A 17,052-nucleotide genomic window follows, 5' to 3' on the forward strand; every position below is an offset into this window, starting at 1 on the left:
AGTCCTACTTTTCTCTCCCAAGGAGGTATTTTATTTTATATTTTTTTTAACGTTTATTTATTTTTGAGAAAGAGAGAGACAGAGCACGAACGGGGGAGGGGCAGAGAGAGAGGGAGACGCAGAATCGGAAACGGGCTCCGGGCCCCGAGCCGTCAGCCCAGAGCCCGACGCGGGGCTCGAGCCCACGGACCGCGAGATCGTGACCTGAGCCGAAGTCGGCCGCTTCACCGACTGAGCCACCCGGGCGCCCCACAAGGAGGTATTTTAGAGGATGGGGGTGAGAAATTGCCAACACTGCTTCTCTCTGTCCCTCCCACTTTCAGGGCAAAATCAGGGTTGGCAGTGAAAAATGACGGCATCCAAATGTATGGTTTCCACGTGGTGTAATTGTGCCAAAGCGCATGTGTATTAGTTATTTATCGCTGTGTAACAAAGTGCTCCCAAATTTTAGCAGCCTAAAACAACAGCGCTTATTACCTTACCCAGTGTCTGTGTATCAGGGATTCAGGAGCTGCTTAGCTGGGTGCTTCTGGCTCAGGGACTCATGAAGTTGCAATCAAGCTGTCAGTCAAGGCTGTAGTAATGTGGAGACTTGACTTGCTCTGGAGAATCCGCTTCCAGGAAGCCTCACTCACATGGCTGTGGACTGGAAGCCTCAATTCCTCACTATGTGGGCCTCTCCACAGGACCGCAGGGTGTCCTTAAGATGTAACACTGGGATTCCTTCGGAGGGAGTAATCAGAGATCGAAAGAAGCCACAACGTATTTTATAACCTATTCTTGGAAGTGACATGCCATCACTTCTGCCATATTCTATTGATATAGTGTGGGAAGAGACTACACAAGGATACAGATGCCAGTACGTAGGGGTCATTGAGAGCCATCTTGGAGGGTGGCTACCATTGCAGAGCTGATGTCTCAAGCTCTAGGAGAGACGGCAGCCCAAGACGCAAACTGTGGTTGATTTGAAGTCCTGATAGAGGCCTTCTTACCATCACTGCCTTTGAAAGGGAAGCTCAAGATATGAGCTCAGAAAGCCAGAACGGCCCTGGGGTTCCTCAGGAGGAATATCTATGGTGACAAGAGTAGACCTGGGCCTGGGTGTTGGTGACAGCTAGCGAAAGAAACTGAAGAAGACTGGCCTTCTTCTTTTGATGTAGGGTTCCTCATTTTCGTGTTTTACTGCATGATGAAGGAGAGTGTGCGGGAGCAGTGGCAGACACATCTCCGTTGTGGGTGGTTACGACTGGATAACTCTTCTGGTAAGATGCCCGTTTGGGTAAGGTTTTGAATTTTATAGGTTTTATATAACTGATCCGATTAACTTGTCACCTGACTTGAGTTTATAGAGCCTCAGCATCAAAATGGCGGCTATTTCCATGTCATGAAAATGATTTGTGCTTTCGTGCCGAGACGAATGAAGTCAAGCGAAGAATGCGACTTGGACCCTATTTTAACTTAGTGAACCTTGTCTTTTGGCCCAGATTCCTTGGATTGCTTGTCCTTGCTGTCACCTCAAATCTCAATTCAATTAAAAGAATGTTGACTGAGTGCCCTACTGTGTTCCAGGCCCCGGATCACAGGGGCTCTCTGGCCCATAGCCAACAGTGGGTTGAGTGGATGTGGGAAGCAAGGAGTGATAGTGGAGGCAGGAGAAGCCAGGCTGGGTGGAGCGATGGCCCATCCTGTACAGCGCGACATGTGGTGGACCCTGATGTTGCCTCTGAGAATATCTCCAGTCCAGGACAACTGATTTCCTATGTATCAAAAGGCCCTTCCATCCGATTCAGACAGCTTCTCTCAGTCTCAATGCAAAGCCCAGTGTGTTTCTTTTAGGGAAGGAAAGTGCTTGGACTCAAAGGTTCTGTAAGTAGCAGCACAGAGGTCTCCCTCTTTGTTTTTTTTTTTTATTTTTATTTTTTTTAATTTTTTTTTTAAAGTTTATTTCTTTTTGAGACAGAGAGAGACAGAGCATGAATGGGGGAGGGTCAGAGAGAGAGGGAGACACAGAATCCGAAACAGGCTCCAGGCTCTGAGCAGTCAACACAGAACCCGACGCGGGGCTCGAACTCACAGACCGCGAGATCATGACCTGAGCTGAAGTCAGACGCTTCACCGACTGAGCCACCCAGGCACCCCTAGGTTTCCCTCTTTGTACTGGGCATGTCGGTAACCCGCTGGTCCCTGTACCGGGCTCTAGGGAAAGCAGGCATCCTTGGTAAGTGAATGGGCCTGCCTGTACCACACATTACAATATAAACTTACTTCTCACAACTTCATAGAAAAGCTGACTCCTTGAGGTGCCTAGAACAGACACTCTGTGCATTGAACTTTATGTTTTTAAGAGGATTATTGAGGTACAATTTACACACCATAAAAGTCACCCATGTTAAGTGTAGAATTTGGTGAGTTCTATGTTTTTAACTTTTCTGGTTTCATTTCAGATGGGGACAGCAGGTGTGGACAGCAGGTTAGGCACAAACAAGAGAGACTGAAGAAAACCTTGCAGCACAAAGTATTGACACCATCCTTCAAGTCACCTGCAACCAGTTCTACTTTCAAATCTTTAGGCTCCGCACAATGCATTCCTTCAGAAACAAGCTTCCCAAATGGGGAGAGACAAAGGCATGTTGTCTACACTTACATTCCAGAAATATTGAATTAGTGACCACATACATGGTCTTGGGAAATACTTCTTCCTTAAAACTAAAGGCACACGTGCAGGTATATACCTGGGCTTATTCCTGGCTGAGAAAGTGTGTATAGAAGCACCTAGTGAGGGATGCCTGGGTGGCTCAGTTGGTTGAGCGTCCGACTCTTGAATTCAACCCAGGTTATGATCCCAGGGTCATGGGATTGAACCCTGCATAGGGCTCCACACCGAACGTGGAGCCTGCTCGAGATTCTCTTTCTCACTCTCTCTCTCTCTACTCCTCCCCCTCTGCTCATGCTCTCTCTTTCTCTCAGATAAAAAATAAATTAAAAAGGAAGCACTTAGTGAACTTAGTATGTGCAAATCTGGTGGGTTATTAGACTAAGGCGGGAGGGAAGAGACGGAAGGTCAAAACAGATTCATGTGTAATTCAAAACAATTGTCAGAATAGCCCAAGAATGGAAAGAGCCCAAATGGCCATCAACTGGTGAATAAAGAAGATGTGGTATGTATGTATGTACACACACACACACACACACACACACATACACACACACACACACACATACACACACACACACACACGCACACGCACACGCACACTGGAATATTGGTGATCAAAAAGAATGAAATCTTGCCATTTGCAACAATGTGGATGGTACTGGAAGGTATATAATGTGAAGTGAAATAAGAGAAAGACAAATACACGATTTCACTCATATGTGGAATTTAAGAAACAAAACAGATGAACACAAGGGAAGGGAAGCAAAAATAAGATAAAACCAGAGAGGGAGGCAAACCATAAAAGACTCTTAAATACAGAGAACAAACTGAGGGTTGCTGGAGGGGTGTTGGGTGAGAGGATGGGCTAAATGGGTGAGGGGCGTTAAGGAGGGCACTTGCTGGAATGAGCACGGGGTGTTATAAGTCAGTGATGAACCACTAAATCGATTCCTAACATCATTATTACACCATATGTTAACTAACTTGGATTAAAAATAATAATAATTGTCAGAGACTATTAAAGCCAGAAGGAACCTTCGACATTGTCTAGTGTGATCCCTTCATTTTCCAGATGAGGAACCTTAAGCAGGGAAAGAAAAATGCCTTATAGACACTCACTCGCCATCAGCAGCAGAAGTGGGGCCAGAACTCAGGTCGCCTGGCTCTCAGACTAGTGCACATCGCACACCACCAAGAATGCCCACTGAGCGGCGCTACACTCTTAGATGCTCAGCTTCTTCCCCAGGAAGCCAAATTTCTAGGTCCAGAGAGAGTTTTTGAGGTGGAGACGGGTATTGGGAGGGAAAATGTAGGGAAAGGATCGATCCAGAGGCCCAAAGTGAGGAGAAAGACCAAGGGAGCAAGGACTTAGGTACTCAGGCTGCTGCCGTGACCACTCTGTGCTTCTAGTTGGACAATGGTGCAATGACGTTTGCTTGTCTTCCTTGAGGACCGAAGGAGATGCCAGTTCACATACCCAGAACACCTTTGGAGGCCTGGCCGTAGGCCTCCTCCCACCTTCTCGGTGCTGGTTATAGACCCGCCTGGTCCACTTGCATTTTTCATCGTGTTGGCTCCACACAGCAGATTTATTCCCAGAGGCTAAAGTGAATCTGGAGTCAGTATGGTGGGTAAAAAAATAAATAAATGAAGGCACCAAGGGGTGCCCGGCTGGCTCAGTTGGAAGAACGCGTGAATCTTGATCTTGGGATGGTGAGTTTGAGCCCTGCGTTGGGTATAGAAATCACTTAAACATAAATAAATAAATAAATAAATAAATAAATTTGAAAAAGTAAAATTAAAACACCAAACTTGGAGTCAAAAGGCTTTCGTTCAAGGCGCAGCTTGGTCACTAACCCTGTGACCTCAGGCACATCCCTCCTCTACTCAGAGCTATATTCTCTCTACCTTAAACACGAGGAGGCTCGGAGAGATAATCTCGAAAGTGCCTACCAGCTTCAGGACTATATGGGGCAGCTTTGTTTTCCAGTTTAGGCCGGTTGACTAGCTAGTGTACAATCTCAGTCTCCATCTCTGTACGAGAAAGTTGGTCATAGGAAACAACTCTTTCCGTGCTCACAAGGGTCCATCACTCTGGCAAGCTAATGTGCAAATACGTCCCGGGGCTCATATGGAGGCACTGGGGAGCCATAGCATATAGAGGGCAGGAGCGGTGGAAGCTGCTTAGTAGATAATAGTTGAGGCTGACAGGGAAACATCATTTTTGCAAAAGAGTTAATTAGTATTGGCTCTCCTGCTGTCCCTGGGGGATATTGTTTCATTAGCAAATATATGGCTCAAATGTACATGTCTCTCCTATCCCGCCACGTCCAGGATTTGGGGGTTGTTTTTAATACCATGTCCAGGATCTTAATGTTGTACCAAGCAATAGATCCAGGGAGCCAAGGGGCCTGGAGTTGCAATAGTAACTCGTCTGGTGGGGCAGATAGTGTAGCCTCTTGGGCCACATGTTCTAAATCTGCGGAACGGATGTTGCCATCAGTCAGAGCCAGCAGCTTAATTTCCATTAGCACAGAGGGAAATTATGCCTCGGGCTTGAGAAACCGCTAAACCTTCCGGGTAAGAATTTCAGGGGACGTAGGTATGTGTGTGTTACCATTTTATGTTGTCTCTTCCTGAAGACCTTCAAGGTTTGTGCATGAATTTCCTCCCCCCAGGTTAAGGTTACCATGAAGAACACAGCCTGTTATTCTCAATGCACGATGAACACATGCATTTGTAATTGCCTCAACAGTACTGGCAGGATGAATTATTTTGCCCTGGATCTGTATGAACTATCCAAGGGAAGCACCATTACCTTGACTTCCTTTCTAATTCCTCTATATGCTCCTTTGTTCGGTAAAAAACGTCTTATGCTTCTACTATGTGGAAAGTTCCCAATGCCATGGCTGAAAATGTTCTTTGTTTCCTTAATGCAGGTGGCTTTGATGAAGATCCCTAGTGTTTCTCTCCCTGGGGTTGTGAAGTTGTGTCTAATTATGTGAAAAGAATATTACCTGTGGACGTCCAAATGAATTCCACTCCCAAGGATTTCTTCAATAATTCCCAGCAGAGATACCCGCCTCCCCCTACCCCCAGATTAGGGGAAAATGTTGGGTTTGTGAAGCCATCTGCTCCAACTTTGCTCAAGCTCTATTATTTTGGAAGGAGCAGAATCAAATAGCATTTAGCGGATATTAAAGTCAGCATAATTCTCCTATTCATTGTTGTAGCTGTTTCTTTCTCTAGATAAGATTTGAGCCTGTATTTATGACATATTAGGGGAGAAATGTCTACAGCACTGGAGATTTGGTTTCAAAAACTCTAAGTGTCCCATCGTGCAAGAAAAAAAAAAAATCAAGATCAGGGTCCTTACTGCACTGGGAATGGAACGGTTTTGGGTGGCCAAAGTTCTCTGACACCCAGTTGGCTTGACACCCACAGGGGAAGTAGGAAGAGTCAGACTGGAAAAAATAATATCCTGTTGGCCTGTCATGACAAAGTATCTGAAATCCCCATTATTCAAGTCACTCTTTGATTGAATCCTCTTGTTGAAGTGGAAACATGTTTTGTGAAAAGGGTGCCTCATCAATCCACGGACACCCAAGAACTCCTTAGTGGGGATGAATTTCTCAGCCAAGACAGCCCCTGGGGTGGGGGGTGCATAGCGGGTAGGGTTCTGAGGAATGTAAACAGAGCAGGAGCTGTTTGAAGCGGGTGGTTCTCTCTAGTGAGGAGAGGACAAGTTAGGGTGAGTAAGAAAGTACAGGGATGGAGGTGGAGAGAGTCACCCAAAGGCAACAGAGTGAGTACCGAGGATGAATTCTGCCTGCTTTTTGCTCTGTGGCTAAGCACGATGTGTGGCCTTTTTAATCCTGTTCCAAATATTGCCACTGGGGCTTCCGAGCCAAGCAGCCTGCTCACATTTGACCTTGGGTAGGAAGGAGTGAAGAGGTGAACGTTTTGGAGCGATGCACAGCAGCTGCCATCAGTGGTTGCCTTCAGGAAGGGGAGCCGGGTATTTGGGAAGAAGGAAGACATACTTTTCACCCTATCCCTCTTTCGAATGTTGTGTTGAGAGACTGTATTACTCTTTAGGCAATAAATGAATACATAAATAAGGACGACTGGACCTTTCCAATGAGGAAGAAAGATAGACTCCTGGGTTTCAATAGTATAAATCAAGTCCTCCATCATCCTTGGGAATATGTATGGTGTCGCGGGCTGTGGAGACAGAAGAGCTGGGTTCAAATCGCAGCTCTGTTGCTTCCCAGAATTGAGACCAGGGAAATAACGGCAATAGTACATTCATCATAGAGTTCAAGTGAGAAACGAGATGACGTCTACAAATTTTCTAGCACCCGCATGCCTCTCAGCCCCTCATGGCCCACCCGCCATATCGGCCCCATTAAAGGCACTACATCGGATCCCGTAAGCAAGAGTTAATGCTGACTGCTACGTAGACTGGAACACTGGTGCCAGTCACCGGTATAAAGCTCCTAGATTTCCCTTTGCCCCCTTTGCCGTCTGAAGTAACGTAAAGATGTAGGTAGGCCCTTAGGCCCCTGCGTACCTGCCTCAGAGTCAGCCCCCTTGCCTATGGGCTTTTGCTCTTGAGGCAATCCTACAACCATTGTTCTCTATAACTCTTTATGTGTACTTTTTGTAGGGGAAGGCGAGTGTGAGTGTGCGTGCACGTGTGCACGTGCGTGCGAAAGGACTAACATAAACAATGAACGAAATGTCTTGAATGTTGGAAAATATCTTTGAACTGACAATATTGTCAGCTTCATTCAAAAACAAATTTAGGGACAGGACTTGGGTATAATTAGCAAATCTACAAAAATATGCATTCTGCAAATGCTTTGACTTGGGGGATCATTTTGGCTATGAAAATGCCCATGATTGTTCTGCTGCGGCTGGAGTGATGAATGTACAGCCCATCTCTAATGACCTGATATGCTGTCAAGCAAAAGAAACATTATTTTATAGAAAAGTTCATGATTCCTGGGGCGCCTGGGTGGCTCAGTCAGTTAAGCGCCGGACTTCAGCTCAGGTCATGATCTTGCGGCCCGTGAGTTCGAGCCCTCTGTGCTGACCGCTCAGAGCCTGGAGCCTGCTTCGGATTCTGTGTCTCCCTCTCTATCTGACCCTCCCCCATTCATGCTCTGTCTCTCTCTGTCTCAAAAATAAATAAACGTTAAAAAAAAAGAATTAAAAAAAAAAAAAAGAAAAGTTCATGATTCCTGTCATGGCTCCTCCTACTAATTAGTGAAAATATGGGTTTTCTGCAAATTAGATGACAGCTGGAAATTATGGGGAAAACACCGATTAAACATCTTTCAGGCATCCTTTGGTTTGCTCTTTCTGGGCCCACAAAATGGCTGACCCTCGTGTGAAGGCAGGCCCATGTGATTATGGAAAAGAGGCCCTAGAACCTTTGTGTTGCTTTCAATCAACAATCTACCCCATTGAGCCCTGACATGAAGAGAGAGATTCAGACGTGTCATCCATAGGTCACTACCTCCAACAGCTTACTGTCCACCTGGGGAGACCAGATACACATACTGGAATAGTCAATGGTTTAAGCAGCAAGGGTATGGCAGGAAGAGTCGTGCTTCACAGGCAGGAAATTGCACAGTCTTTGGGCAAGCTGAAGGTGGGATGTTCTAGGTTTGGAGTGGGGCAGCTTGGGTAAGGCAGGATCTCATTTCTCAATACCATAGGCAAATGTTCTTTATGAAGTCCCAAAGGTGACAGTGACCGTCTGTGATGGTCTACCTCCCCTGAACCTAGAAATACGGGAAGGTGGGCTGTTGAAAGGGTAAGAGGAGGTAAGCCTTGTATCTTCCAAAAGTTCAGACCTAAGGTTAGTTGATGGTCTTTCTGGTCTTGAATCTCAAGCCTTTAGGGGACATGATGAGTTTGGTGCAATGGAGGAAAGACCTAGTCACATACTTCTGTTGATCAGACAAAACAAATGAAATGGATTAAATTCATTCTTATAATGTCTGGCACCTCATAGGCCCTCCATAAATATTCAACATGTGCATGAATGAATGAATGATCTAAAATACAGAGTCTATGAAAGCAATGGCTGACTTCCTTATCTCAGATTTCTTAGTGCTGAGTAAACCTATGTTACCCACTAATATGTAAGCTTCATGAGGGCAGAATCGACATCTGTCTTGTTGATTGTTGTACAATCAGTGCCTGGCACAATGTTTCAGTCAAGGTTCTTCGGTTGCCAGCGACAGAAACAAAATGCCTTTAAATTGACAATATTTTCAGTTCTGGTTACCCAAGGAAAAGGGAGTTGGCTAAAAGGGTTTGGGGAACTCAAATAATTAATGGGAAGGTTAAAGAATAGGACTAAAAAAAAAGAGAGACCTACAAACCAGGAACCATAGGGGTAACTTTCTAGCCAGGAAAAGTCTTGAAATGACGTCAATCCTGGGAAAAATAAAGAGCAATTTCTTCTATCCTCATGTTATTAGCTTACAATTCAGAGTCTCATGAGACTGCTTCTGATCAGCCGAGCTTAAATTTTGTGCTGTAATAAGCAGTCAGATAAGGGATATGGCAGAAGAAACCTTCAGGGAGCCTTTTGGTTTTGCTAGTGGTAGCACAGGAGCTTGGATTTACCATCCCGCCGGGAAAACCCACACCAGGAAAGAAGTCATTCTGCAAAAAGAAATGAGACTACTGTTAAGAATGGACAAGTAGTAGGGGCGCCTGGGTGGCGCAGTCGGTTAAGCGTCCGGCTTCAGCCAGGTCACGATCTCACGGTCCGTGAGTTCGAGCCCCGCGTCAGGCTCTGGGCTGATGGCTCAGAGCCTGGAGCCTGTTTCCGATTCTGTGTCTCCCTCTCTCTGTCCCTCCCCCGTTCATGCTCTGTCTCTCTCTGTCCCAAAAATAAATAAACGTTGAAAAAAAAAAAAATTTTTAAAAAAAAGAATGGACAAGTAGGGGGCACCTGGGTGGTTCAGTCAGTTAAGTGTCTGACTCTCGATTTCAGCTCAGGTTGTGGTCTCACGCTTTGCGAGATCAAGCCCCACGTCGGGCTCTGCACTGACAGTATGGAGCCTGCTTGAGATTCTCTCTCTCCCTCTCTCTCTGACCCTCCCACACTCGTGCTCTCTCTCTCTCTCTCTCTCTCTCTCTCAAAATAAATAAATAAATAAACATTGGAAAAAAAAAAAAAGAATGGACAGATAGGCGAGGGGAAAGTCCCACATTTGCCCACGACACACGACGTAGGACTGAATGTATTTTGGTTGAATGAATGGCTAGTTCAGTGACATACTTCTTCAATGAGGGTGCAACAGTGCTTGGGAGAGGAGGTTCCTCCCATGCCTTATTCACATATTCACTTGTTTTTTAAAGGCTAGGGTATATCAGGACGTGTTGAGAGAGCTGAAGAGTTCCAAATAAGCATCCCCGAATGATGGAGAAGAGTGCTGTTATCAATGATGATTTTGAGATCTTGGGTACACAGGTTGACCTTACTCCAAGGAAAATCAATACATGAAAATGAGCTTAATTGTCTGTGGCGTTCCCACATCTGCCCTGAAGACTTCATAACTGATTACAGTCTTTTGTGAAGCTGTTTCACCACACGGCTTTCTAAAAGTTCCCCCAGGGGCGCCTGGGTGGCTCAGTCTGTTGAGTGCCTGGCTTTCGATTTCAGCTCAGGTCATGATCTCATGAACGTGACACTGAGCCCCTCGTCGGATCCTGTGTGGGGCCCTAAGTCAGGCTCTGTGCTGAGCATTGAGCCTGCTTGAGATTCTCTCTCTCTTTCTCTTTCTGCCCCTCCCCCACTCTCTCGTTCTCTCTAAAAAATAAATAAATAAATAATTTTAAAATGTAAAAGTTCCCCCAAATATCTGAAAATATATTTTCTTTTTTTAAAAATCTTTATTCATTGTTGAGAGACAGAGAGACAGCATGAGCGGGGAAGGGACAGAAAGAGAGGGGGACAGAGAATCCAAAGTGGACTCTGGGCTGATGGCTGTGCACTGGGGCTTGAACATCTGGCTCCAACTCATGAACCATGAGATCATGACCTGAGCCGAAGTTGGACACTCAACTGACTGAGCCACCCACGCTCCCCTGAAAATATATTTTCACCCCAACTTCTAGGACCCTTCAGCTCTGACTCGGAAGGGCTTGGTTGTCTGAGAAGAAAACGAGAAGTAATGCTGCTTACATTCTCCAGTTCACCATGCTATTGGCATGATATTCACAAAGTGAGATTCATAAAAATGGGGGAGGCATATGGCATTCAGGGCCCTGCATTGGAGGACTCTGGTGTGAGTATAAAAAAAAAAAAAGACCCAAAAGAAATTAGTAAGTGATAACTTCGAATATTGAAAAAATTCATCTCATCTAAATATATAAGAAAACTACAGATGTTTCCTTAACATATGCAGTCCTATGCAAATGATTATGTAAATTAAACAAAAAGTTGGGACTGGCAAATTCCCAAGTTTCCAAGATTTACTTATGTTAACCTAGTATTCGTCATAGAAACAAGGTTCAGGATTTTTGCTTACACCCCATAGCACTTACATGGGGCGGGGGAGGCAAGACTGAAGGATATGTTACGTTAACAGGGTTGGATGGATGGGTGGATAGATAGATGATAGATAGATGATAGATAGATGATAGATAGATATATACATGATTGATAGATGATAGATAAATGATAGATAGATGATAGATAGATAGATGATAGATAGATAGATAGATAGATGATAGACAAGAGATAGATAGATACATGATAGATAGATAGATAGATAGATGATAGATAGATTGATAGATCGATAGATAGATGATAGTTTTTCCTTTCAAAATGTTAGCCAGCTCATCCATCATGCTTAGTTGGTTGTGGGCAGCAATGGGACTAGAAATGGAAATGAATCTGAGTTGCAGTGAATTTTGATGAAGGCCTGGTTCATGCAAGAAAGATTTGTTAAAAAATCCTCAGCCCACAAATTCCCAGAGGAATGGAAAACTTTAGAGGCAGCTACAGGGGAAGAATGAAGGCCTAGTGTACCAGGCTCCATGAAACCTTCAGGCACTGGCCCTTTCAGGGGTAGAGACATAGGGGAGGACTTTGTAGTGGGTCAGACTTCCCCCAGCCCACATCATCCGGGTCTTTCGCGGACCTAAGAAATCAGGTTGTGAAGACTGACGGGTGAACGGGATTAAACTCCAGCTGTTTCTTCCGTCCAGAAAAGATTCTTCCCAGTTCCTCTCCCCGGTTCTCTCCCCTCTCCCCAGTCTGGGAAGTTCCTCTTCCCAGTTCTCTCCTACCATTAACTGCAAATGGGAGAATGATAGACATACTTTTCTGTGCCTTGACTTCCTTGTTGTTGCTTTACATTTAACAATATACTGGGACTTAAAGAGCTGCCTTTTTTAAAGGCTGCATTGTAGGCCGCTGTATGGCTCTGCCATAGCTTTGTAAACAGATTCCCTAATGATGGTTTCCAAACTTCTGCTCTTTCAAATAAAGGCTGCAACACTTAGCCTTGTACATGTGGGAAAAACTCCCAGAAACCAGGTTGTGGACCTGAGGTTTGGGGGATATTTCCTAGTATCGGGGCCAGTAGCTATGTGGCTAATGACCGGTCAGGAAAGTCAAGTTTTGAGGAAGGCCTGACATTCTTTTAATCTGTTATCTAAGCAAGTACTACACGCTGGGCATTATAGGGCACTTCGTGTGCTCAATTCTATGCCATAGAAGATATGACAGTGAATAAGCCACAGTTCTACCCATAACGAGCTGGGACCATTCTTGGGGTAATAAAACATCCACACCTGCAACAGTTTGTCCACAGTGACATGTGTTACCTCTTCAAATTGTGTGTTGGAGTCCTTTAGGCCTAATAAACAGTAGCCTCTTGATTATAAATCTAATTCCACGAATATTTGTTGAGCATCCACTATGATCGGGGTGCTGAACAAGACAGACACAGTCCCTACAGTTGTCTGCGGAGAGAGAAAATGAAATGTGCAAGCAGAACACAGTGTGCAAGAGTATCGTTTTCGTAGCTTCTAATAAAAAATTCAGCATACCTTATGACCCAGCGATTCCACTCCTAGAAAAATGCAGACAATATGACTGCAAAAAGACTTGTACACAAATATTCAGAGCCACTTTACTCAATTACAGCCAAGAAAGGGGAAACAACTGAACTGACTCACCAACAGGTGAGTGGACAAATGGCGCAATGCCCATACAATGCCATGCTACCCGACAGCGACAAAAGAATGAACTCTGGCTACGCACAACATGGATAAATATAAACAATATGTTGAGTCACAGAAGCCAGACACAAAAGAGTACATACTGCACGATTTTATTTGCAAAGGCAAAAATAACCGATGATTACACGAGTCGGAATAGCGCTGGTCTCCGGGGGAGGGCTACGTGCTGGGAAGGAGCAAGGGGGAAACTTCTGGGGTGCTAGAAATGGTGTGTATCTTGATCTGCATGGTGGTGGCATAGGCATGCATGCATAGGAGGGTGCATGCAGTTGCACCCCTGAAATAGTGCACTTTATGCATTTACCGTGCGTATGCTACGTCTCAATGCAAAAGTGGAGGAGGAAAGCCATCCGGTTTTTTTGACAGCGGTATCCGTCAAGCGTAGATGCACATATACGTACCCATTTCCGATGTTCTACCCAGCACAGGAATACAAAGATTTATGGACAAAGGTGGGTGTTTTTGTTTTATTTTTTTATCTCCTCCCTTTTAATTTTTTTGATTGAATACAGTCAACATACAATGTTATTATGAGTTTCAGGTGTGCAACATAGTGAGTCAACAATTCTATATATTATGCAGTGCTCACCATGACAGGTGTAGTCGCCATCTGTCACCACACAATGTTATTACAAATTATTCGCTGTATTCCCTCTGTTCCCATCTCCGCGACTCACTTAGTTTATAACCGGAAGTTTGTACCTCTCAATCCCCTTTATCTATTTTGTCCGTGGGCAGTTATTTACTGCAACCCTGGAAGAGTGAAAATTGGGAACAAAGTCCAGCAATATCATAATAGTTAAATAAATGTGGCCCATGCATAATTTGAGATAATATACAGCTAATAAAAGGAGTAAGTTATATCAATATGATTAAAAATGTAAAGATACAAAAAAAAAAATGTAAAGATACCCACGGTGTTTTATGCTTCAGAGCAAGTTGCCAAATAGTACATGTAGTATAATAAGGTGTGTGTAAAAACAAAACTCTGTTGTATGCCTACCCATATATATGCAGCAAAAGAAGTCTGTAAGGATACTCACCCCCTTGTTTATGGTGGCTTCCCTCTTGCGTGAGTGATAGGTAGGGACTTTCATTTTTTATTTTATATACTTACGGATGGTTCTAATTTTTATAACAAGCCTTTCTATCTCTTGTCATTTAAAATTTTCATAATGATCAAAATATATGCAATGCTGTGAGTTTCCCTGGCTTGGGAAATCAAATGGCTGATGATGCCATTAACTCACCGAGACAGTAATAGCAGAGGTGATCAAAGCGAGGGTTGGTGAGAAAGATGATAAATTCAGTCTTGAACATCTGATTTTGAGATGCCTGTGGGACACTCAGGTGGTGACGTCTAGAAGAGAGGTGATGTGTGCTCCCCTGGGGCAGAGGGGAGCGATTAGGGATGGAGATGGAGATTTGGGGATGTGGATGGCAATCAAAGCCACTATAGGAATGAATGAGGTTATAAAGGGATAGTATGGAGACGAATAAGGAGAGCATAGAGACCCAGAAATGAGGAACCCCAAGGAGCAGACAGAAGTGGATGGGCCTGGAAAGCATACCTTGGAGGAATGGCTAGAGAGGTAGGAAGAAAAATCAGGAGGATGAGGTGCCACGCAAGCCAAGGGGAGAGAGGTTCGTGACGGACAAAGTACTCCATGGTGACAAATGCTGGGGTGAATGGACATACAATACAGAGAGAAGAGTTTGTCCTGGATTTAGTGACAAGAAAGCTTTGGTGAGACCCAGGAGGTCGTGTGTGAATGGGGGCAAGTGTAGCTCTTTCAATAAACTGAGTTGCTAAATTGCGGGAGTTGCTGGTGGGGGTGACGCTCACTGGAAGGGACCGAGGCTGAGAGAGGTTTTTTTACATAACTTTTTAAGATTTTATTTTTAAGCAATGTCTGCACCCAACGAGGGGCTCAAACTTACAACCCCGAGATCAAGAGTCGCACGCTCTACTGACTGAGCCGGCCAGGCTCCCCGAGAGAGATTTTCAAAATATAGTCTTAAAATCAGGAAGACTTGAACACACGGACACGGTGATGGGAAGTAGCTGGGAGAACCGTGGAGACTGAAATATTGAGGGGGAGAGGGAGTAACTTAGCCACAGGAAGGAAGGACAGGGTGGGTGTAGGTGCAGGCAAACTGATAGAGTTGGGAAAAGGAATTCAAGGGCGCTCTCATCTGATAGCTACTATTTTCTCTACGAAGTAGGAGGTGATAGAACCTGCTGAGAGTGTGAGGAGAAGTGACAAGATGGAGAAGAGGAGGAGGCCCTGAGGAGGGAAACAGAAGAATGTGTAGGCCTCCTTAAAGCTCCCCTTGTAGTCAAGGACCATGGGTTGCATCACTTGGGGATTGTGGGAGGCCATCTCCGGGGAGTAAGGGGAGAGGTGGAGGGTCAGCACAACGTCAAAATCTCTGACCCACTGGGGTAATGGAGTCACCACGCCAGGCCCAGTTCTGATTACTGCCCCAGCTGAAGCATCCGGCACTCATCCCCCCCGCCCCCCGCCCCCGCCACCCAAGGCTCTCCCGGTGGCGTGTTGGAGCAAAGGAGACCCCCCCCAAGGGTAGTGCCTTGGCACTCCCGTCACAGCTCAGAAGCACCCTTTTCTTAGTCATGCCCACATCTATAGTTCTTTTCTAAACTGGAGCGCTCCCTACTGCAGCATTATTTACGGTGACAGCAAAGTCGGAGGTAATCTGGCCTTCGTCACCAAGAGAGTGGAGAGGCAAACTGTGGTGGAGACACAGTTTTGCACGATGAGGACCAGGGGATTAGACGTACATAGAGCCACGTGGATGGGCTTTTCGAACATAACGCTGAGAAAAAAAAAAAAAAAGCAAGAGACAGAATAATATACATAGTAATATCATTTACAGAAATTAAAAACGCATTTACTGAAAATGACAATACACACTTTGTAAGAACACATACAAACAAAACTGTAGCGATCAAACAGAACAGCACGGTTGCCAATGAGGGAGAGAGAGGAGAATGTGAATGGGGCGTAGGGGTGACAGGGAATAAATCAGTTAAGCCAGAGACCCATGATGATAAATGCATCATGAGCTGGCTTTGATTAACTCAACCCTCTGCACCTAAGGCACTAACTAAATGCGGTAAAGAAATGAATTGAGGGGTGCCTGGGAGGCTCAGTCAGTTAATCATCCAACTCTTGATTTTGGCTCAGGTCACGATCTCACTGTTTGTGAGTTCTAGCCCTCCACTGGGGTCTACACCGACAGTGTGGAGCCTGCTTGGGATTCTCTCTCCCCCTCTCTCTCTCTGCCCCTCCCTTGCTCTCTCTCTCTCTCTCTCTCTCTCAAAATCAATAAATAAACTTTAAGGAGAAAAAAAGAGATGAATTGAAACACTTCCGAGCCTCTTGAAGATTTTGTTTCAAGCAACACCTTTATCTCCAACCCAGAAGAATGGGCTCACACAGGATCAAGCTGGAGGAGTGCCTGTGCCTCACCCCAGCACTTATTTTAGGGATGTGGCAACTGAGGCCCTGAGAAGAGAAATGACCAAGCCAAAGTCACACGCTCAGTTGCAAAGCTTAGACTAGACCCAGGCCGCCTGTGCCCAGGACTCGCTTCTCCTGACCATGTGTATCCACCGAGGACAATTCTCCCTTGTTCTGTTGTTTGCTTCTTAAATGCATTCGACTCCATCCCCTGGTTTCTGCTTCCTTCAGATTTGTTTCTTTAACTTAAAAATAAAAGCAGGGAAAAAAGTGTATTGCCCTGACCTGCCTACATATAAAGCCAGTGAAACTTAGCTAATTGCAAGAGTTCTCAACTATTCTTTTTAAATTTACGGCATACTGTTGAAAACCAGAATTTTTGACAGCATGCTTCAGGGGGTTTCAAAAGTTTACTAAACAAGTCAGTAATAATAACAATGCAGTCCCTTCTGCATTATAACAATGCCTCACAGGCCCGAGGAGGCATGATGATTTTGATCGAGGTGCTTATCAACACATGTCAACTTTGTGCGACAGTTTGAGTAGAACAGTTTCCTGTCCTGACCACCCTCACATATATACCCATGAGGCAAGTGAACAGGAAAACTTTCTGGAGGCCTAGAGTCTACTGTT

General features: G+C 45.0%; 1 protein-coding gene across 1 annotated transcript in view; it reads left to right on the forward strand.

Annotated features, from left to right (window-relative positions):
• Positions 1–2,911, forward strand: part of ADGRG4 (adhesion G protein-coupled receptor G4) — a 121,869-nt gene extending 118,958 nt beyond the window's left edge. Inside the window, exons 24-25 of the mRNA XM_058714761.1 lie at positions 1,161–1,262; positions 2,445–2,911. Coding sequence (XP_058570744.1) covers positions 1,161–1,262; positions 2,445–2,665 — 323 coding nt within the window. The 3' untranslated portion in view covers positions 2,666–2,911. The remainder of the gene's footprint in view (positions 1–1,160; positions 1,263–2,444) is intronic.
• The last annotated feature ends 14,141 nt before the right edge of the window (positions 2,912–17,052 follow it).

This window comes from Neofelis nebulosa, chromosome X (assembly GCF_028018385.1).
Source record: "Neofelis nebulosa isolate mNeoNeb1 chromosome X, mNeoNeb1.pri, whole genome shotgun sequence".
Taxonomy (NCBI): Eukaryota; Metazoa; Chordata; class Mammalia; order Carnivora; family Felidae; genus Neofelis; species Neofelis nebulosa.